The 24,880-nt window shown below is 39.8% G+C and overlaps 1 protein-coding gene across 1 annotated transcript; it reads right to left on the reverse strand.

Moving 5' to 3' along the window:
- Positions 1-11,309: 11,309 nt before the first annotated feature.
- Positions 11,310-13,535, reverse strand: LOC120555432 (nuclear factor 7, brain-like). Its single transcript, XM_039794120.1, has one exon. It carries the CDS (start codon positions 13,350-13,352, stop codon positions 11,826-11,828), a length of 1,527 nt encoding a protein of 508 aa, XP_039650054.1. The 5' UTR covers positions 13,353-13,535; the 3' UTR covers positions 11,310-11,825.
- Between the last annotated feature and the right edge of the window lie 11,345 nt (positions 13,536-24,880).

The raw sequence follows: 24,880 nt of genomic DNA on the forward strand, positions 1-24,880 counted from the left end.
ATTTTCTGTGTTTTTTCTTCCCATTTTATTTGCCCGGTGTTCCCATTGGCGCACCTTCCTGGGGCCTCGTACCCCTGTCCCCCGGATTATGGGCTGAGAGAGCTGCCTCTACACTAAGAACCTAGTCACTTAATAATCCATCATTTCACGACACCCCTTCCAATTCCCTCCTTTTTGGTTCAGATCAATAGGCCAGTACCAGAAAATTACAACCCTTAATTACTAACTCTAACCCTACCCCACCCCTAACCCCCTAAAATCTACTGTCCTTTCCACTCACCTGTCACCAGGTGAATTATTAACAGCAGGATCATTCAACATTTGATGTACCTTCAGGAAGTGAAAGGTGTAGTTCAGTTTAAGATGATAATCTGATCAAGTATCTAGAAATAAAACGGTGTTAAACTATCATTAATGGTACACGAGGCTAAGATCTGTTTATACAATATTGTGTTTATACACAGCTCTTTACAGCAAATCATAGCAGCTGTGTATAAAATCAGAGATTACAGGACACACACACACACACACACACACAAGTCTGTATTACCCTTAACCCTTACCCTCACCCTAACCATAACCTAATTCTAACCCTAATCCTAAAACTAACTCTTAACCCTCAAACAGCCCTTTAAACTCGTGGGGTCCAGCATTTTGGTTCCCACGAGGCTGTGCAGACCCCACAAAGGATACTGTAGTCCCCGGTTTTTGGACCCCACGAATATAGTAAAACAGGCACTCCGAAACACGCACAGAAACACACACACACGCACAGAAACAATCACAAATGCGCACACACACACTTAAACAAAAACAAATGCGCACACACAGAAACAAGCACACACACACTCCGAAACATACGCACAGAAACACACTCCGAAACACACACAAACACACACACACGCCGAAACACGCACAGAAACACACACACACACACACACACAGTTAATTTTATTTTAAAATTTGGAGTAGTTAAAGCTCTACTAACACTCAGAAGATTTTGTCGTCTAATCGATTAGTTCCCTGGCTCTCAAACTGTTTTACAACTGGAATCTCTGATGTATTAAATAATAAATTAATTTAAAAACACTACTATATAAATAATACAAAATCTCCATTAATAATACTTGAAAGTAAGTTAAAATATTTTTTTTAAACAAAAAGGTGACCGGGTACAGAGCACCACGAGCTGCCGGTCGTTTCAGCGGAGATTACAGTTAAATTCAGGCGACAAAAAGGGACCATTATGCGGCGACAACAGTTAAGTCACCAAAACTACTAGTTAAGGATGGTGGTTTGGGTTAGGGGGTTGGTGTTAGAGTTAGGGTGTTTGGGTTAGGGGATGAGAAACTCATCTTGATGGCTTCGCCGGCTTCGTCTGACGACTGGATGGTTAAACTGGGAAGCCAAAGGCAGAAGCACGGGCCAGTGCTTGTCACTTGAAGTTCTCCATTCGTGCAGTTGTGCAACTTGTAAATTGAAATTTGCACTCGTAGAAAATGTTCACACACCTGTATTCTGAATGTGAAGTCACAGAAAAAATCTTCAAAAATGTGTAGATTGATATTTACATGAACACAATGACAGCTGCAGACTTGTAGTGCAACATTTACATTTTCCATCACAACCACAACTCAGTGATTACAACCTCTCAAATCTGTCACTGCAACTTCACATACGTGCTCTCTCACATCACCAAGGGGCGAATCTGCACGCCTTGACTTTTGCAACACTTTTTGCGATGCATTTGGTGCAAAACTAATTTATACCTGTGGGCTTATTAGGCTGTGGAGCTCTGAGCCAACAGAACGGGGAAAGCAGGGTTTTTATCAACCAATGAGGGACAACTCTGTCCAGCTTATTTATGTAGCATGGAAGCTAGGTGGAATAGCAAGCTAGTGTTCGCTAACTAATAGAGGTCGATTCATCGGTTTTGCAGATTAATCGGCACCGATAGTTGATTGGTGGAACTATCGTTAAAGGCAAACATCCATACTGAGTTTTTCCTGGTTGCGTCCGTTGCTGGAGTGGCTGTCATTCATTACACAGTACACGAGAGCTGAGAATGGTCTGCTGGCATCATGCATTACAATAGCGGCCTCTAGAGGCGAAATAAAAACCATCACTGATGCCTCGTGTTATTTATTTTCGACACGTGTTACTGCGCGCTGCACGGAGAGCACATGCTGTGCGGAGAAGGCTGACATCAGATGCGCGTTTAAAGCATCGACCGCAAAAAGGTATGTATACAGTACATTTTGTCATATCATTATAAAGTTACTAATTTGTTGAATAGATGCTGCATTAGTAGAGAAAGAACAGCACAACAGTATGTTTGTTTGCTTTCGAGGCTGAGATGATGCTAAACACAGGTAGACAAGTAAACAAGGTGTGCAGATTCGCCCCTTGGTGATGTGAGAGAGCACGTATGTGAAGTAATTTTTTTAATTACTTTTATTTTTTATTCTAATTATATTCCACAAAAGGGAAGTTAGCTGTAAAAGAGAACACACATAACAGTGATATTACTAATAGGAGCAACAAAAGTTATGCTAATCAGAGCTACATATACATAACAATACTAAGTCCAAACTAACCTGTTGTTGATCAAAATAAATCCTATTAAAGCCAGTAAAATAGAACATATGAGGATTGAGAGACAAGTTCAAATAAAGGAAGTAAATGCACATTTCAAATGTTCTCTCCACTCTCTCCCCTTTCTGTCATTTAAGAGTCTACTCTGGGCCCCTCCCAAACATTTAGGCTCATTCACTTTAAGAGTGATGCATTCTGGGAATGCTGCCAGTTTATTAGGTAAACAATATCAAAATAACAAATCAGAAACACTAAAAACAGAACGTCTTTAGGGATTAACCAAAAGGTTTTTGCTCTTATCTCTCTCCTGGAAAAACTATGTTTGTGATCTACATTTAGTTATTTTTTTAACAAAACGTACAACTCGCAACTTGAACACACACACCCCTTTCTTCTTGATTAACACACGAACACACACACACACACACACACGACATACAAACACTTCAAATAATCTGTCTGGCTATCATTAGACTAGTCTGGACCCAGCTTCTTATGTGTAAAATCTAAATTAAACTCAGAATGTTAACACATCTCCACCCAAAGCTGAAAAACTAGTCGGCTACATTCTGCAGATTTTCAGTCTGGATCAAAACAACAACTAAACCCTGCAGATTCTGTTTGGGTCTGATATCCCTGTGTTGTCCTTCGGGTCCCCAGGACCCATTCAGTTTGACATTTTTGCATTGGCCTGGCGTTGAGCTACGTGATGTCATTTCATGTGAACTGGCACGGAGGGTGTCCAAGAGACCCGTGCTGCGGTCGAACGCGTTTGGACAGGCTAATAAAAATGTAAATAAACTAACCAAGTTTTTTACTCATTCTTGGAAATTAAAAAACAAACTTTTATTTAAAATCCCAGTTCTTGCAGCACATTTACACCAAAAGCAGCTCAGCTGTAGTTTCTCATTCTGGGCTTTGGTAATATTTTGTATATCAAACAACAACCAAGGAATGTTTTCCATCAGGTCATTTGCTAAAACACATCAAATCTTAATTCTTCTTCTAACCTGGATCACTACATTTTCTTTAAAAAGAACCAACTGGATTCTGTATCAGCCCAAAAAAAACACTACCACATAAAACGCCTAAAAAATGACCATGAGCTCTCTACTCTCTCCACCTTCTCGGAGTTCTCTGAACTTCGCAGAGAAACCTCAGCTGGACAGATTTTGTATTTCTGCAGTTTTAGCATCGCCAGCCGGACCGATACTGAAATAAGGGAAGAGTTTCTCAGTGAAAGTGTCTCTGTGTGCAGATGTGAGTCATGTCTTCAGAGTTGTAGAAGGACACCTCCCCCCCCCTCATAGTCCAGCTCGACTCTGATCCTCTGGAGACTCTTCTTCACTGTGACACTCTTACCAGATCCATCAGTGTATTTTCTACTGCGATGTACTAAACACCAGTTTCCATAATCTGGTGAAATATATCTTTTTCCCTTCCTGTCAGCTGACTCTTTGGCTAAACCCACAATCCAGCGAGGATGATCTCCCACCTCCACCTCCCAGCTGTGTTTCCCTGAGCTGAAACTCTCAGAGCCCAGAATATTATAATACCTGCTGTGTCTCTCTGGATTGTCTGGAAGCTTCTGCTTTGTTTCTCCACATCTCACACTAGTCAGATCATCAGACAGATGGAGACTGAAGGCTGCAGTGTTTGGGTCCAGAATGACGGGACAGAAGTGGACCTTGTCCTTCATCTTCTCCCAGACTCTGAAGGACAGGTTGCCCAGATGTTTGGCCACATCTTTCAGTGCTCCTGAGAGCAGCTGTGGATCTGACAGCGAGCACTGGACTCTGGCTCTGCTCTGAGAGGCTTTATAACTGCTGAGGAACGGCACGCTGTCTTTCTGCAGGTCTGCTTCCACAGCAGAGATGCTGTCTGACAGAGAGGAGATCTGCTCCTGAATCCTCTTCATCTCTCTGCTGACAGTCTTCCCCCTCTGCTGCTCTTCCTCCCTCAGAGCTGCCAGTCTGGACTCCTCTTCCTCTTTCAGGAACTGGTGCAGCTTGTTGAACTCTGCTCTGATCTGACTCTCTGTAGACAGCAGCTGCTTCTTGGAGTGTTGAGTTATTTCATCGTATGTTTCCTCCACTTGTCTGTGTTTGTCCCTCTTGTCCTGCAGAGACTGTAAGTCAGATTTCAGCTGCTCCTTCAGATCTCTGACTGCTTGTTCTACAGGAACCACCGTGTGACCGTGGTGGAGAGAAAACTCACAGACAGGACACACAGCTTTTTCTTCGTCCTTACTTACGTTGTAGTAGTTTTACATCTATTTTTAGTCATTTTCCCTAACCCGCTGACCGGCCTGTCCAGTGGTTCTTTTAACCCGCTTTAAATGTGTTCTATGTAAACGGCTTTTTAGATAACCAAACCTGTTTTGTTTTTTTTAAGGAGGTTTTAAAGTGTGTTCTCACATTAGTGGTCCCCTTGTGCCCGTGCCCTTCGAAGCGGCCATCCCTAACCCATCCCTAACCTTAACCCCCCTATACCTACCCCAACCCATCCCTCAATGTACACTCTGTCATCAAAAGTGCCACCAGGAGCGCTCCTTCTTGCTCGGTATGAGACATGGGTTGGGTGCCGTTTGTGGAACATGGAAGATAAGTTCTCGAACTGTCTCCACACAGTGGCCACACATCAGCTCTACTTGTGCTTTGATTAACAAACCATGAGGCTAAGTAGTTACTTATGTCTGTAGTTCGATTCATAGAATTCCAAAAATCAATTCATATTTTTTTATTTAAATTATTTTTAAATTGTATGTCTACTGCAATCACATGGGGAAAAGTAACTACATTTCAATACTGTGAATCGTTTTTTTTAATCGAGAATTGATTTTGAATCGAATCTTGAGCCTAAAAATCTCTTGAATCGTGACATTTTCTGAATCGTGCACCCCTAGTCACTAGGAAAGAGAATAGCCCAGCCAAATAAAGACATTATCACAATTTTGTCTTAAACAAGTAGTCTTTCTGAATAAAGAAATACAATTTATCTCACCTAGGAATCCATCTCCAGTGGTTCTGTCCTCTGTTCAAAAAAGGAACCAGTCACCCTCCCTCCCCTCCAGCGGGAACTGGCCTCTGTGGAAACAGCAATTCAAGCTGGAGGTCGTTGTTCAAGGAGTCACCAAATGACAAAATTAGCTTTTAGGACCCAAAACCTGGAAGGGGGGGGACAGATGTCTGGGATCCGGCTCGAAGGACCAAGTTGTTAGGATAATTCATTTAATTTTTTTTTTCTTTCATTTTATTGTTTATCTTGAACAATCAACAGTGTTGCAACAATAAAAAAAATTAAAAAACGAAAACCCCAAAGTTCAAACGCAAACAATCAGAATTTACCAAAGACAGAAAAAACAAATGATTAAGTTTAAGTTCGAGAAGGAGCAGGCAGAAGCAAATAGCTTATTAGGTCCTGGTCCTACTTCACAATATATTATTACAAAACAAATATATATGCAAATACAGCATACAATCTTTCAGGTCTTACAATAACTTACAACAATATACAACAATACCTTTACATTACAATTCCATTCCTAAGTTTTGGTCTATTTTCTGTATTGGTCACGTATTGATTTCTTTAATGTATTTTTGAACTGAATGATATTATAGCTCTGTTTGATGTCATTCTTCAGTCCATTTCTTAAGGTCACCACACAAACTGAAACACACATGCTTTCAACAGCAGTTCGCACAAGAGGTTGTTTGAACATACAATGTCCTCTTAGATCATATTCCCCTATCTCTTTCATTAAACATTGCAACAAATGTTACATGGTAAATTATGTTCTTTAACTTTAAACCTAAATTGTGTCATTTTAAATGTAACAATGTCCATAAATTTCAGCAAATGTGAATTCAAAAACAGATGATTAGTGTGCTCATAGTACCCGGTGTGATTTATTATCCTGATTGCTCTTTTTTGCAATGTGCAAATATTTTGTAAGTTGCTTTTGTAGGTATTTCCCCAAACTTCCACATAATATAACATATGGTAAAATAAGTGTGCGGTACAGAGTATGTAGTGTATTTCGGTTCAATATGCATCTAGTTTTGCTCAATATACCAATACTCCTGGCCATCTTCATGCACAGATATTTAATGTGGGGCTTCCAGCACAGTTTGTAGTCAAGTACAACACCCAGAAATTTACTTTCATAGACTCTTTCAATTATTTCATTATCAATTACTATTTTATCTATTACTATTTTAACATCTGTATTTATAGTACGATTTCCAAATATCATGAATTTAGTTTTGTTTAAGTTTAACGATAACTTATTTGAATCAAACCAAAGTTTCAATGTATTCATGTGACCATTTCCAGCATCTGCTGCAAGTCATCCCTGCAGCAAAAAATATTTGTCATATGCAAAAACAGTAAATTTTAGGAACAGTTTCGGAACTGACCCCTGTGGAACGCCACAGGAAATACTAAGGCTTACTGACAGGTGTTACCCATTTTTTTATTTAAAAAAAAAAAAAAAAAAAATACAATGAAATATGGGGGGCGAAAACAAAAGTGTTGCGTTTTCTGATTTTATTCGGTATATATTGAAAACAAGAGTCAGTTTGTTCAAATGGGTAACACCGGTCAGTAAGCCTTAGTATTTCCTGTGGCGTTCCACAGGGGTCAGTTCCGAAACTGTTCCTAAAAATTTACTGTTTTAGCAGATGACAAATATGTTTTGTTGCGGGGATGACTTGCAGCAGATGCTGGAAATGGTCACAAATTAAATCAATGAATTAAAACTTTGGTTTGATTCAAATAAGTTATCGTTAAACTTGAACAAAACTAAATTCATGATATTTGGAAATTGTACTACAAATACAGATGTTAAAATAGTAATTAATAATGAAATAATTTAAAGAGTCTATGAAAGTAAATTTCTGGGTGTTGTACTTGACCACAAACTGTGCTGCAAGCCCCACATTAAATATCTATGCATGAAGATGGCCAGGAGTATTGGTATATTGAGCAAAACTAGATACATATTGAACCAAAATACACAACATACTCTGTACTGCAGTTATTTTACCATATATGTTATATTGGTAATATAACTGCTTAGTTTTTGTTTTCAATACAATTTGTTAATCTTTCTCCTAACTCAATTAGTGCCATAGACGTTGATCTACCAGATCTGAATCCATACGGACTGTCCATTAGTAAATTGTTTTTATCAATGAAATTATCTAGCCTTGACAAATAGTTTTTCAAGTATTTTTGAGAACTGAGAAAGCAAGGATATCAGTCTATAGTTATTGAACATATGTGAGTCACCAGATTTATACAATGGGATGACTTTAGCTACTTTCATGTCAGGAAATACTCCTGTTTTAAATGATAGATTATATATCCCTTGTGTTGTCCTTCGGGTCAGCAGGACCCGTCCAGTTTATTTGATGTTTTGTATTGGCCTGGCGTTGAGCTTCGGGGGTCCCCCCCCTCCCTCTCCCTCGGTTCATGTGAAATAACATCACGTACTACGCGTGGGTCACCGAGGGGTGGGGGGGACCCCGAAGCTCAACGCCAGGCCAATGCAAAACTGGACAGGTCCCGGTGACCCAAAGGACAACACTAGGGTTGAATATGTGTTAGTGGGTCTACAATCCCGTCAATTACTTTCTTATTTATTTTTTATTTTTTTTACTAGACATATTGTCGTCGCAATCTTTTGAAGTTTTACTCATACCCAATCTCTATAATTTCTTTGTTTTCTACAGTTCCAAAAAAATCCCTGTCTTATTTATATCTTTGGCCAGTTTAGGGCCCACATTAACAAAAAAATGGTTGACTCTTTCAACCACCTCATTGATATCTTTCATTGTCCTTGAATTTTTATTGCAATATTGACATGACATTAAAATGACATGTAATATTGTTTTATCGGACAGTTTTTATTATATAGAATTGTAAATATGTCTAAAATAGTTAATATGCAGTATTAAGTTCAGCTTCCTTGTTTACTTCCTTCCAATTATACTTTAACTCATTTCTAAATGCAGATTTTTTTTCGGTTCTTATTCTCCTGTATTTAATCTCATTGCACTCCCTTTTCCCACTATAATTACAATCATGAGTCCCAAAGATTGGCAGGTGGTCACTGATATCATTAATTAATCTTCCATTTTAAGAGTTGCTTTCCATATGGTTTGTAAAAATATTATCTATCGGAGTAGCACCATTACATGTTATTCTGGTTGGTTTTGTGATTGTTGGAAAAAGACTCAAACTATACAATGTTTCAATAAACTCTAAAGTCAATTTGTGTCTGTTAGGATTTAATAAGTCAATGTTGAAATCCCCACTGATATAGTTGACTTTATGCTTTACTTTATTAAACATTTGTTCCATTTTTGTCTGTAAATATTTTAATGTTGGATCCTGGTTTCCTATACACACAACTTACTATGACATTCTTAATTTTTTCCATACATAATTCATTTGAGCTACACTCCATTATATCATCAATGACAACTGCTATGTTTTCAACAACCTTGTAAATGAGACCTTTGTCAACAACAAAAAGAATAGACAAGAACGCAGAAGTTAATTTTTACTTGCAAGGAGTTAATTTTACAGCACTCAGAGCATAGTACAAAAAGTTACTGTCGAAAGCCCTCTACAGCAGCTTTTTATGATATCTTAATAGTTCCTGTTTGGAGAAATGATCTCAGTGTTTTTGAACCATTTATTTGACCTCTGCTAACTAAAAACAAACCACCAATAATCACTTATATAATTACAATTATGCAAATCTAAACAAAATCAACAATTACCATCAACAGTCATACCATAACTTAACATGTCTTTAACAACATTTATAAACCTGAATGTATTATTAGTGCTGTCAAACAATTAAAATATTGAATCGCGATTAATCTAATTGTCATAGTTAACTCTCAATGAATCACAATTAATCGCACATTTTTATCTATTTAAATGTCCCTTGATTTCTTTAAATTCCATTATTTTTTTTCTCATTTTAATGCTCTTATCAACATGGAAAAGTGGATCGGCTTGCTTTGTACAATTTCTTTTTTTTTTTTTTTCTTTTTTTTTATTGAAAACAACATTGCCATATACGGTAGTGTTCAATTTCAAACTAACATTCTCATTTGGAGCAAATAATCTCTCACACAATGTAACACTGTCCATCAATAAAAGGATGAAAAAAATACTTTGTCACACAAACAAACAGCCCTTTCTGAGGGATCTAAACAGGGCGATACAACATAAAATTACAAAGTGCATATGTAAGGTAAACTAGGATTCAGAATATAGTGCAGTTAAACCATGGCTTAATACTTGACTTTTCTCAAGTTTGCTTTGAAAATAGCAGTCAGGCTACTGCTCTTTATTCACCAGAGGCTCATCAACCCAGCCTCTTATTTCAGAAAGAATGAACAGTAACCAATAAAGTTAGCAATAAAAGGTAAGCCTACTAATTCTTTGCTTTGAGCCAGTTACTCAAACAGACAAGCCTGTTGACATTTTCAGACAACAGGGAAGCTCACTTCTTTTGTACAACATGCCCAGACAGTGAAAACAACCTTGCAGAAGGTACTTTGGTGCAAAGCGGGCCATTTCACTGTGTGACCTTTCATGTGTGGACCACCATTCCTTGGGACAGTCATCCATGCTAGTAAGAGGCTCTGCCTTGTAGTGCTCCAGATATTGCTTAATGGAACCATTTGGCAACTTTTTAAAAGTAAACTTTCCATTCAGAATCGTATTGGCATCCATTTCAGCGTCTCTCGCTCGCCATCCACTCAAAACGTAATCTTAGCCTACTACTCTTTGGCCGGTTCGCGAGCCCAAACAAGTGTGTGCGGCGTGCCTGTTATTGTGTTTCCGGTTTAGCTAGCTCTGGTGTGGTGTTGTAGTTTTTCTAACGTAGTAGTTGTTGCAACATCATGTGAAAAAACACAAAGTTTGCTAGGCCAAAAGAACGTTAATCTCTGATAGAAAAAAATTTACGTACCGTAAAGTGGGGTTTTAACACTGTTAATAACGCGTTTAACTGACAGCTCTAATTAATATATAAATTCATTCTCAGAAAGTTATTCACTTTTTTAAATTACTTTTAGCTTTCATTCTAATTATATCTACGAAAGGGAAGTCAGCTGTAAAAGAGAGAACACACATAACAGTGATATTACTAATAGGAGCAACAACAGTTCCGCTAATCAGAGCTACAAATACATAACAATACTAAGTAAAAACCAAACTGTTGTTAATCAAAATAAATCCTATTAAAGCCAGTAAAATAGAACATATGAGGATTGAGAGACAAGTTCAAATAAAGGAAGTAAATGCACATTTCAAATGTTCTCTCCACTCTCTCCCATTTGTCATTTAAGAGTCTACTCTGGGCCCCCTCCCAAACATTTAGGCTCATTCACTTTAAGAGTGATGCATTCTGGGAATGTTGACAGTTTATTACGTAAACAATATCAAAATAACAAATCAGAAACGCTAAAAACAGAAAAACATCCTCAGGTGTTCTCTCTCATCTCTCTCCTGAAAAATTACTTGTTTTTTGTGATCAACAAATAGTTATTTTTTTAACAAAAAAACAAAACCTACAACTCGCAACTTGAATGACCGACACACACACACACACACACACACACACACACACACACACACACACAGCAACTACAATATTCCAGGTCATTCAACAAAATAGACAATAAACCAAATAAACATATGTATAAATGACATCATCATCATCAGCCCATCATACACGTCTCTCCCCAGCACAAAGCTTCTTAGGAGCCTCCAGAAAGTTCAGCTACTTTCTCCATTTTCTAGTAGAAACATCTCACAAGCACACTCCTGGATTCATTCCTCCATCCTCTTCAAATAATCTGTCTGGCTATCATTAGACTAGTCTGGACCCAGCTTCTTATGTTTAAAATCTAAATTAAACTCAGAATGTTAACACATCTCCACCCAAAGCTGAAAACCAGTCGGCTACATTCTGCAGATTTTCATTCTGGATCAAAACAACAACTAAACCCTGCAGATTCTGATTGGGTCTGATCATAACATTCAAGCTTTTTACTCATCCTTGGCAATTAAAAAACAAACATTTTTAATTAAAATCCCAGTTCTTGCAGCACATTTACACCAAAAGCAGCAAAGCTGTAGTTTCTCATTCTGGGCTTTGGAAATATTTTACGTCTCAAACAACAACCAAGGAATGTTTTCCATCAGGTCATTTGATAAAACACATCAATTCTTTTTTTTTTATACCTAATAAACGACTTTGGGCGCTCTACTCTCTCCACCTTCTCTGAGTTCTCTGAACCTCGCACGCAAATTTCAGCTGGACAGATTTTGATTTCTGCAGTTTTAGCATCACCAGCCGGTCCCATACTGAACCAAGGAAAGAGTTTCTCAGTGAAAGTGTCTCTGTGAGTGTAGATGTGAGTCATGTCTTCAGAGTTGTAGAAGGACACCTCCCCCCCCTCATAGTCCAGCTGGACTCTGATCCTCTGGAGACTCTTCTTCACTTTGAGGCTCTTACCAGATCCATCAGTGTATTTTCCACTGCGATGTAATAAACACCAGATTCCATATTCTGGTGAAGCATGTCTTTCTCCCTTCCTGTCAGCTGACTCTTTAGCTAAACCCACAAGCCAGCCAGGATGATCTCCCACCTCCACCTCCCAGCTGTGTTTCCCTGAGCTGAAACCTTCAGAGCCCAGAACATCTGGATACCTGCTGTATCTCTCTGGATTGTCTGGAAGCTTCTGCTTTGTGTCTCCACATCTCACACTGGTCAGATCATCAGACAGATAGAGACTGGGTTTTGCAGTGTTTGGTTCCAGAATGACAGGACAGAAGTGGACCTTGTCCTTCATCTTCTCCCAGACTCTGAAGGACAGGTTGCCCAAATGTTTGGCCACATCTGTCAGCGCTCCTGAGAGCAGCTGTGGATCTGACAGCGAGCACTGGAGTCTGACTCTTCTCTGAGAGGCTTTATAACTGCTGAGGAACGGCACGCTGTCTTTCTGCAGGTCTGCTTCCACAGCAGAGATGCTGTCTGACAGAGAGGAGATCTGCTCCTGAATCCTCTTCATCTCTCTGCTGACAGTCTTCCCCCTCTGCTGCTCTTCCTCCCTCAGAGCTGCCAGTCTGGACTCCTCTTCCTCTTTCATGAACTGGTGCAGCTTGTTGAACTCGGCTCTGATCTGACTCTCTGTAGACAGCAGCTGCTTCTTGGAATGTTCATTTATTTCATCGTATGTTTCCTCCACTCGTCTGTGTTTGTCTCTCTTGTCCTGCAGAGACTGTAAGTCAGGTTTCAGCTGCTCCTTCAGATCTCTGACTGCTTGTTCTACAGGAACCACCGTGTGACCGTGGTGGAGAGAGAACTCACAGACAGGACACACAACTCTATCTTCATCCTTACAGAACAATTTAGGCTCTTCTTGGTGTTTACTACACACCACCTCCACCTTTTTCTCTCCTTTCTCTGTCTCAGATGATCCAGATTTCTGTCTCCCAGCAAAGTTGTCAGCCAGTTCCTTCAGTGCAAAGTTCACAACAACATTCTCTTTTGAGGATTTTCTTTTACAAATGGGACAGTTTTTGTTGTTAGCTTGTTCCCAGAATGTGTGCAGGCAGCTTGAACAGAAGCTGTGGTTGCAGCTCAGAGACACAGGATCTCTGAAAGTCTTTGAACACACATGGCAGTTCAGGAGACTTTCAACAAGAGCAGTTTTCTCAGCCATCTGTCTTTGTATCTAAATGTCTCTCAAAAACAAGACTCACCGAGTTCCTGTCCCTTCTCTTCACTGCTTCAAATCTTCCCGTCGTGTGTTTTCCAGCAGAGATCTCTCACCCTGTAATGGTGTCTCAGCTCCGTTCAGCAATGTCAAAGTCTACTTTCCTTTCCCCTCACCTGTCCAGGTGAATTATTAACGGGAGGATCATTCTACATTAGCATCGTTGATGTAGCTATAAGAAGTGAAAGGTGTAGTTCAGTTTAACATGATATTCTGATCAAGTATCTAAATTTAGCACAAAAAGGAAATTTGTGTTTGGTAGGTTATTTTCCCTGTGGTAACAATGCTTTTGGGCAAGAAATCTTATACCGTTGGAAAGCCTGTTTAGTTACCTTTTCAAATGGTGCCTGCATTGCAAATGCTTTTGTAGGATGAGCAGTAGCGCTGAGTATGTGGGTTGCACCTATGAAAAATTTGCTAAATCTTCTCTGCCAATGCTAAACAGCTTATTCTGCCATTGACTCGTTTGGTGGATTGGATGATTGAAGTTTGAAGAAACAAGACATATTGGCAATTTAACAATTTATTCATTTCACAAACAGGAGCCTCAGTAGCGTGTGGATGAACCATACACAGCCACAACAGCTTGGCACCTCCTCCTCATGCTGGTCACCAGCCTGGTGTGGGGCGGCATCTCCCTCACTGGAAAAACAAGGGTTGTCATCATTGGAGGCAATCTCAATGCAGAGAGATATAGAAATGAATAAATTGTTAAATTGCCAATATGTCTTGTTTCTTCAAACTTCAATCATCCAATCTACCAAACACCAAACGAGTCAATGGCAGAATAAGCGGTTTGGCATTGGCAGAGAAGATTTGGAAAATTTTTCATGGGTGCAACCCACATACTCAGCGCGGCTGCTCATCCCACAAATGCATGTTCCTTACAAATGGGGCACCATTTGAAAGGGAACTAAACAGGCTTTCCAACGGTGTAAGATTTCTTGCCAAAAAGCATTGTTACCACAGAGAAATAATCACAAAAACACAAATTTCCTTACTTTTTGTGGTAAGTTTAGAAATAAAACACAAGACACTCATATCTGTTTATACACAGCTCTTTACAGAAAATCATAGCAGCTGTGTATAAAATCAGATTACAGGACACACTCCAAAACCCACACACACAGAGACACACAGAAACAAACACACACAAACGTTGCCTTCATGGGAAACTTTTTGGGGACATTTTTGGGGACATTTTCGGTCTCAGTTGCTAAAAGCTTTTTAAATAAATGAAGAGAGAAACATTTTTACACTAATCAGCTCTAATCTTCTTACAGTCACTGAACTGAAACCTTCATAACTTTATAGCTTTGTTTTGAAATGTGACCGGTTTAATAAGTGAGTGAACAAGATTAAAATGCCCTCTTCTTCCTCAGATAGATATCACAATCTGATCGCTGACGCACATTCCTCCACTGGACCCAGCCCTGGTTGACTTTCTGTGGAACAGTTTATTGTTTTATTCTATTGGTTACTGTTTGATGGAGTTGGCAGGTTTATTTCAATAAAGGCTGGACTGGGTGCAGCCACTGTGTAAAGTTAGGGACTTATTTTTCAAGAAACTTATGAACACATCTTTGGTACACACAGTATTTAAAGTGGTGCTTTTGCCTGATTCATTGTGGAGAAACTCTGATTAATCAACAATGAAAATAAGCCAGAGAGACGTGGCCGGGTTGGCTCAGTGGTGGAGCGGGCGCACATGTGCTGAGGGGTTTATGCCTCGACACAGAGGTCTAGGGTTTGAGTCCGACCCATGGCGGTTTCCTGCATGTCTTCCCCCTCTCTCTCCCCTTTGTCACCTGGCTGTCCTGTCAAAAATTAAAGGCAAAAATAAATAATCTTAAAAAAATAAATATTAAAGGCAAAAATAAATAATCTTAAAAAAATAAATAATAATAATTAACCCGAGAGGTCACACGGCAAGAAATCCGTTGATATGGACTTTTTTTTTTTGCAAAATGCACCTCACATCTCAGCCTGTTCTCATGAAACCATACGTTCATACAGCTACGAGAAGTTAAGCACTGTAGTTCGTTAGCATTCCATGTTATGTTTTGCTTATGCACATTGACGGGTGATGTATAACAACGCGGTTGGTCCTGTAGTGAGAAGGTCGGGGTGGATGGGTGGGTCATAAACCACAGGGCTTTCAGGCCAGGGAGAGGAGTTTACTTCCTGGGGAAAACAGACTTTCACCGGGGAAATGCGTGTTCCTTTGGAGTCTTTTTCCTAACCCCCTAAACCTAACACCCTAACCATAACACCCTAAACCTAAAAAGTAAGTAAGTGTGGGAAAGGCAGGAATGGAGAACTTCAAATGATGTGCACCGGCCCGTGCTTCTGCCTTTGTCTTCCCAGTTTAACCACCCAGTCGTTGGACAAAGCGGTCGAGATGAGTTTCTCATCCCCTATTCCCCAAATACACCTAACCCCTAAACCCAAACCCCTTAAACCCAAACCAAACACTACCCCAGACCCCAACCCTAAAAACCACCCAAACCCCTCGCATAGCTCCTAACCCACCCCCTTCAGCCCTAACCGCAACACCCCTAAACCAAACCCCCAAACCACCATCTTTTTCCTTAACTAGTCATTTTTGTGACTAGCCTTAACTGTTGTTGCTGCATAATGCTCACTTTGTCTGAACTTAAAGGAGAACTCCGGGCAATTTTTACATTAATCTTGATCGCTATATGTGCGGGGTACTGTCGGTAGCAAAACGGCGAGATCAGTGCTAGCAACACGGAGCTGCTGCAGCTAATGCCGAAGGCTCCCACTAGCTAAAACGGCAGTTATGGGGGCATAAAATAAAGAGTGTCTTTGTGCCTCTTAACAGACACAAAATGCAATTAAAAAATGTCTGATTACCAAACCGCAACAGGGCCCTTACATGACAACAAGATGCGTTTAGCAACTTAGCCATTTGTTTAAATTCATCCTACTTGCTGCTAGCTGCCGTCTGGGATGAGGGATGTGTTCAAGCCAGGCTCCGTGATAATAATCCTCGCAGCAGTTCCATGTATTGTATTTACGCATATATATCCATTTTGTGTGCTGTCGTTGGTGAATATGAGTCTCTGCAGTGGCGAATTGCGTGATAGTTTCCTTAGCCAGGCTAGCGGCCGACCGGGCATCCTTCTACTTCCTCCTCTCCGCTTGCCCCCCGCGCCGAAGCAGGCCACAAACCCGCTGGTCTGGTGGATGTCCTCCAGAGGACAGTTCATGCTTTCACAGCGAAATATTGAAGTTTATTCCCCCCTCAAAAATAAGTAATTGAGCACTGTAGTGGTTATGATCATATCAGAAACTATGTAACTACATGGAAACAGACCAAATGATGCCTGTTTCTTGTAAAGTAACTAGCATTACAGAAGGTTGTAGCCTTGCGCTGAAGCCCCGTGGGAATTCAGTTGTAGCAGGAAAAGGTAAACAACAGAGCGTAGTGTGTGAAGAGTGAAGAACGGAGGTGTTCACAAGGGAAGAAGCTTGGAGTAACGTAACTATGGAGCTAGAGCTAATCTTCAGTAACGCTATTCGTAATAGTATTACAAGAAACAGGCATCATTTGGTCTGTTTCCATGTAGTTACATAGACACTGATAGGATCACTTCAGTGCTCAATTACCTATTTATGGGGAGTAGAGAAAAACTTCAATATTTGCCGTGAAAGCATGAACTGTCCTCTGGAGGACATCCAACAGACCAGCGGCCTGTGGATTGTTGTCGCGCGGCAGGCCGAGGGAGGCGGGAGGAAGTAGAAGGATGCCCGGTCGGGGCTGCTAGCCTGGCTAAGGAAACTACCACACAATTCGCCACTGCAGAGACTCATATTCACCAACGACAGCACACAAAATGGATATATATGCTACAAATACACATGGAACTGCTGTGATGATTATTACCGAGCCTCGCGGAAAACACCTCCCTCATCCCGGGCAGCTAGCAGCTAAGAGGGTAGGTGAATTTAAACAATGGCTAAGTTGCACGCATGCTTGTTGTCATGTAAGGGCCCTGTTGGTGTTGCACAGACATTTTAATTGCATTTTGTGTCTGTTAAGAGGCACAAAGACACTCTTTATCTTATGCCCCAAACAGTCCCCGTTTTAGCTGAGTGGGAGCTCTCGGCATTAGCTGCAGCAACTCCGTGTCGCTAGCACCGATTCGGCTCGTTTTTTTTGCTATCGACAGTACTCATATACATATAGCGATCAAGATTAATGTAAAAATTGCCCGGAGTTCTCCTTTAACCGTAATCTCCGCTGAAACGACCGGTAGCTCGCAGTGCTCTGTACCCGGCTCACAGTCACCTTTATTTGGTTAACTGAACCACCAACTACTGCTCGCCTGATGGAGTGACTGGTGCTCCGTAGCTGGCGTTGCAGAGCTTTGTAGCGGCTACACACATCTAACTGCTGCTGACACAGCAGAGTTGTGACAGAGGTCTTTAGTGGCTTAAACAACTAGCAACCGGCCAGCTCTCTGTCTGACATGCAGAAAGGACGGAATAGATCGCGCTCTCAAGGCTGATTTATGGCTCTGAGGAGGGTCCATGCAGAGCTTTGAAGTGGCCTGAAGTGTATACTTTAGCGCTGGTGTCTTTGTTGATCTTTTGTGTGTTTGTGTGTTGTGTGTGGTGTGTGTGTGTGTGTGTGTGTGTGTGTGTGTGTGTGTGTGTGTGTGTGTGTGTGTGTGTGTGTGTGTGTGTGTGTGTGGTGTTTAAACGCAGGGTATCTGCAAACTTTACTATTAAAAGAGCCATTTTTGGCCAAAGAAATCCATTGGGAGCTACAAAACATATTTGAGCTTTCTACAGAAAATCAAACCTTTTCTTTCATCCCCAGCCGTATACATTACAGTTTACTTCTCTCGGAAATGTTTTTTTATAATAATATAACTGGGTCAGTACCCTAACAAGTACGGTACCCAACCCCACTGATTGGAGGGTTGTATGACAGTTCGACTCCATTTCCTGTTGTGACTCTTGGACAACCTATTATCATGATGCGCAATAATATATATCGACAGTTTATAAGTATGCAATATTTAGTTTATTTTGTGGAGTGCTGCGTCCCGTCCGTTGGCTGTGTGGCTTAGTTGTGTTTGATTTAGAGCTTGAAACGCTGTAATGATCCTGTTTCATTGGCCAGTTACCGTGCGACTTGCACATGTTGGTACACGTCAGCGCACAGGGCCACTAGGTGACAAACCCTATGTAGCGTACCACGTGTGTGCATATTTCGATAGAGTGACAGTGTAAGTGAAGAAATGGAGACAAAAAAACGGAACGAATCAGAGAGGAGAAAGAAAACAGAGGACCTAAAGAGAGTGAAGGGAGTCAATGGTGCAAAAGAGAGAACGCAAAAGAAGACTACAACTGCAAGCAGTTATGACAGGGCCCAAGCCTCCAATGCCAATCGCCCCCGATGACCGGGGAGCTGCGCCAATGGGGGACCTGAAGCGTCCCCCAACATTTTTAATGTTCAATCAGACTAGAACTACTTGAGAGTCTGCTCTTGAGAATTTGCTCAAATTTTCGGGACAATTAGGGCAGGATTCGGGATTCAGGACAACTGCTAGGATTTCGGGACTGTCCCAAATTTTTCGGGACGTCTGGTCACCCTACAGCTGACACACAACAGAAACACCACGCTCATGGCACGCAGACAGTGTGTAGCTGCTCGCGTTTACATTTGCGTGCATGGCGGGTTTTAAAACATTACTGCAAAAGTCTAAGTAGCCTGTTTAACATCCAAAGACAGTCATTGTACTTGTCAAGAGTTAATAAACAGTACAGCCTTGCTCGCCGTTTCATTAATAGTCATATACTTACGTTCAGAGGCGGAGACGGGACTTTTCCCGGTGGGCCGGTAGTGTTTCAAGGCCGCGAGGGCCCGTCTGATAATTAATCTGAAAATAATAGTTGTACATCGCAAGTTCTTAGCAACACCATCTGGCGGCCTGGTGTGCCGCGTCTACTTTCATAGACTTTCAATTATTAATTACTATTTTAACATCTGTATTTGTAGTACAATTTCCAAATATCATGAATTTAGTTTTGTTCAACTTTAACAATAACTTATTTGAATGAAACCAAAGTTTTAATTTAGTCATTTAATTTGTGACCATTTCAAGCATCTGCTGCAAGTCATCCCCACAACAAAAAATCTGTCATCTGCAAAAACAGTAAATTTTAGGAACAGTTTCGGGCCTAAAACTGACCCCTGTGGAACGCCACAGGAAATGCTAAGGCTCACTGACCGGTGTTACCCATTTGAACAAACGGACTCCTGTTTTCAATATATACTAAATAAAATTAAAAAATGCAAAACTTTTCTTTTTGTCCCCCATTTTTCATGTTTTTTACTGACTGGTTTTCGGCCCCCCAGACTCCCCCAATGCAGTAAAACTGCACATTTTAGAGTGGTCTTTTATTGTGGCCAGCATAAGGCACACCTGTGCAATAATCATGCTGTCTAATAAGTATCTTGATATGCCACACCTGTGAGGTGGATGGATAAGCCTTTTGTGTACATAGAAAAAGTCTTAGATCTTTGAGTTCAACTCATGGTAAATGGGGGCAAAATAAAAATGTGTTGCGTTTCTAATTTTGCTCAGTATGTTTTTTTTTTTTTTTTATCCAGTTATTGGCCACACCTCTGATGCCTTAACATTTTTTTAAGAGGATTTCATGATAAACAGTATCAAAAGCTTTTTTTAGATCAGTGAAAATCCCCACTGCATAGTTTTTGTTTTCAATAAAATTTGTTAATCTTTCTACTAACTCAATTAGTGCCATAGACGTTGATCTATGGGATCTGAATCCATACGGATTGTCCATTAGTAAATTGTTTTTATTAATGAAATTATCTAGCCTTGTGACAAATAGTTTTTCAAGTATTTTTGAGAACTGAGAAAGCAAGGACTATATATATCGGTCTATAGTTATTGAAAATATGTGAGTCACCAGATTTATACAATGGGATGACTTTAGCTACTTTCATCTTGTCAGGAAATACTCCGGTTTTAAATGAGATACATATATACACATACACATATATGTATGTTAGTGGGTCTACAATCCGTCTATTACTTTTTTTTACTAGAGACCTATCAATGTCGTCACAATCTTTTGAAGTTTTATTCATACTTTTACTTACAATCTCTATAATTTTTGTTTTCTACAGTTCCCAAAAAGAATGAGTATAGGTCTGTTTCCACATGGTCCATCAAGGACCATTTCATCTCTGTGTACCTAATACCTTTCGTCAGTTTAGGGCCCACATTAACAAAAATGGTTGACTTTGTCAACCACCTCATTAATATTTGTCATTAGGGCCCGAAGCGCTGACCGCAGCAAAGGCCCTATTGAAACTGAAGGAATTATTGTTTGTTTTTTCTTTTCCTCTCATTTCGTTCCCGTCAAGTGAATTGGCTTTTGTAGGGGCTTAACATATTCAAAAACTCACCAAATTTGGCGGCGCATCAAGTCTGGTGAACATTTACGTATTTTAAGGGTTTTCGGAATAGAGGCACAAAATGGCTCGCTAGCACCCCTAGAAAGTTAAGAAAATTGAGCCCCTGCAGTGCATTAACGTGAGCCTACACGAAACTTGGTACTCACGTGAAACTTTTCACGCTTCATAAGCAGTCCAACCCTGAGGACAAATATATTGCGATATTTACTTAAAATCGTGCAGCCTTCGTGGCAACGCAGGAAGTAGGCCTTAAAGTCAAGGTGCTATACTTACGAACTCCTCCTAGAGATTTCATCCGATGGACTTCAAACTTGGTCTGTACCATCCCAACACCTTAACGATGAAAAGTTATTAAAAGAAAAACTTTTCGTCAGACTGTGTGGGCGTGGCGGCCATTTTGAGTGTTTAGCGATGAACAAAGAAGTTGTTGTAACTTGAGTGTACGTTGTCGTATCTGCCCGAAATTTCTCACGATTGACAAGGGTCCAGGCCTGAGGACACCTACAGGCCATAGTTGACTTTTGGCCATAGCGCCCCCTGCTGGCAACATGAAATGCGCCTTATATGACAAACATCATCCGATTTACATGAAACTCAGAATGTGTGGTCTACATGTGATAGTGAGCCGCCCCCTATAATATGGCCACGCCCACTTACTCAGGCCACGCCCCCTTTCATAACATTTGAACTGTTTAAGGTATACCCTTGTGTGAGGTGTCATTGAACTCAGCACAGACTTCTTTTTAATTGGTGATGGTTTGAACCGCCCCCTAAGATTTAGCCACGCCCCCTTTCATAACATTTGAACCGTTTAAGGTATACCCTTGTGTGAGGTGTCATTGAACTCAGCACAGACTTCCTTTTTAATTGGTGATGGTTAAACCCGCCCCCTATGCTTTAGCCACGCCCCCTTTTATAACTAATGACCCGTTTGATGTAGAGCCTTGTGTGAGGTATCGTTGAACCCGGCAGGGAGTTCCCTTTTCATTGGTGACGATTTGCGGCGTCGCAAGGAGCGCGGGCCCGATCGAACCCTAACGCGCACGAAGGCGCAAGGGCCCGGTCCATGGCGCGCTTGCAGCTTTAATTTGTTTTTATATTTCTTATATTTTAACTCATTCTTTTGTTCTATATTTAATACATTTCCTATAAAGGGTATTCTTTTGTGTTTACGCCATTTTGAATTGCTATGGACATCCAGGGTTTTTCTGAATAATGTAATTTTATTGCAATATCGACATGACCTCAAAATGACATGTAATATTGTTTTATCGGACAGTTTTTATTATATAGAGTTGTAAATGCGTCTAAAATAGGTCATATGCAGTATTAAGGTCAGCATCCTTGCTTAATTCCTTCCAATTATACGTTATTAACTCATTTCTAAATGCAGATATTTTTTTTCGGTTCTTATTCTCCTGTATTTAATCTCATTGCACTGCCTTTTCCCACTATAATTACAATCATGAGTCACAAAGATTGGCTGGTGGTCACTTATATCATTAATTAATATTCCACTTGAAGAGTTGCTTTTCATATTATTTGTAAAAATATTATCTATCAGAGTGGCACCATTAGATGTTATTCTGGTTGGTTTTGTGATTGTTAGAAAGACTCAAACTATACAATGTTTCAATAAACTCTTCAGTCAATTTGTGTTTGTTGGGATTTAATAAGTCAATGTTGAAATCCCTGCAGATATAGTTGACTTTATGCTTTACTTTATTAAACATTTGTTCCATTTTTTTCTGTAAATATTTTAATGTAGGATCCTGGTATCCTATACACACACATTAGTATGACATTCTTCATTTTTTTCCATACTTAATTCAATTGAGATACACTCCATTATATCATCAATTACTTCTGCCATGTTTTCAACAACCTTGTAAATGAGACCTTTGTCAACAACAACAAAAATCTTTTTTCTTAGCGCAAGGAGGTTAATGTTACAGCACTTTCGAGCATAGTAAAAAACTTACTGCTGAAAGCCCTCTACAGCAGCTTTTTATGATATCCTAATAGTTCCTGTTTGGAGCAATGATCTCAGTGTTATTGAACCATTTATTTGATCTCTGCTTACTATCTTATCATTACATCTTGAAGCTAATTATAGATCTATGCTCACTCTGTCCATGACGCAGCTGATATCTAAACAAAAATATTACACTTAACATTTGAAATTACTTTATAGTGATCATAGTTTAAGTATTATTAATGAAGATGTATTTCTAAATTATTTATTTGTTAATATATCAGATTTCAGTTGTACAACAAACAGTTTGAGAACAAGTGAACGAATCGATTAGTCGACAAAGTGTTAGTAGAGCTGAAACTACTCCAAATTTTTCCAGATGACTATTGTCATGTTACAGCTGTGTTCATCCACCCAGCTGCTAACGCTGTAATTTCCTCCTAAAATAGCTCCGTTGGAAGGTGAAATGGGTGTGTGCGATGCATTTAGCGACTCTGTAAACCACTTTACCCAAACATCTGTGTGTGTGTGTGTGTGTGTGTGTGTGGTTTTCTGAACCGGATTTTCTTGTCAGATGTGACTCTGACACCCGGCTTCCAACTGTGTGTGCGTGTCTCTAAGTCTTTGTCTCTACTTGTGTGTGTGTGGGTGTGTGTGGGTGTTTTAATAACAGGTAAGCAGTCTGTAAAGTAAACCACGCCTCTTTATTATCATAAAACATTGAATCTTTTTCTTAAATGAACATTAAACTGACAGTAGAACATTTATCCTCATCAATAAAAACAAACCACCAATAATCACTTATATAATTACAATTATGCAAATCTAAACAAAATCAACAATTACCATCAACAGTCATACCCAAAACTTAACATGTCTTTAATACAGGACAGCCATAACATCATTTATTAACCTGAACGTATTCATATATATAAATACATTCTCAGAAAGTTATTATAACTATTATTATTATTATTATTATTATTATTATTATTACTCTAATTCTATTTTTTTATTGAAACAGTTTCAAACATCCATCAGACTCTTTATCTCTTCTTCATGTTTCTTATTTTACAAAAGGGAAGTTAGCTGTAAATGAGAGAACACACATAACAGTGATATTACTAATAGGAGCAGCAACAGTTATGCTAATCAGAGCTACAAATACATAACAATACTAAGTCAAAACCAAACTGTTGTTGATCAAAATAAATCCTATTAAAGCCAGTAAAATACAACATATGAGGATTGAGAGAGAAGTTCAAATAAAGGAAGTAAATGCACATTTCGGATGTTCTCTCCACTCTCTCCCCTTTCTGTCATTTAAGAGTCTACTCTGGGCCCCCTCACAAACATTTAGGGCTCGTTATTCGCTTTAAGAGTGATGCATTCTGGGAAAGTTGCCAGTTTATTAGGTAAACAATATCAAAATAACAAATCAGAAACACTAAAACAGAACATCTTTAGGTATTCTCTCATCTCTCTCCACTATACTTTTTTTGTGATCAAGTTGTATTTAACAAAACACACAACTCGCCACTTGCGAACACCACACATCCAGACAGCACAAAAAAACACACACACACACACACACACACACACACACACACACACACACACACACACACACACACACACACACACACAAAAACACACACACACACACACACACACACACACACAGCAACTACAATATTCCAGATTATTGAACAAAATATACAATAAACCAAATAAACATATGTATAAATGATATCATCATCATCAGCCCATCATACGTCTCTCCCCAGCACAAAGCTTCTTAGGAGCCTCCAGAAAGTTCAGCTAATTTCTCCATTTTCTAGTAGAAACATCCAATCTGGCAAACAGTTTAAATGACATCTTTTCAAACTTCCCCCACCCTATCATCTCACAAGCCCACTCCTGGAGGCCGGCAGCCCTTCATTCCTCCATCCTCTTCAAATAATCTGTCTGGCTATCATTAGACTAGCTCTGACTGCCGCTTCTTATGTTTAAAAT

The sequence above is a fragment of the Perca fluviatilis genome, chromosome 3 (genome assembly GCF_010015445.1).
Source record: "Perca fluviatilis chromosome 3, GENO_Pfluv_1.0, whole genome shotgun sequence".
Classification (NCBI taxonomy): Eukaryota; Metazoa; Chordata; class Actinopteri; order Perciformes; family Percidae; genus Perca; species Perca fluviatilis.

Coding starts and splice junctions, on each gene's coding strand:
- LOC120555432 (XM_039794120.1), bottom strand. CDS start 13,352: ATGGCTGAGAAAACTGCTCTTGTTGAAAGTCTCCTGAACTGCCATGTG.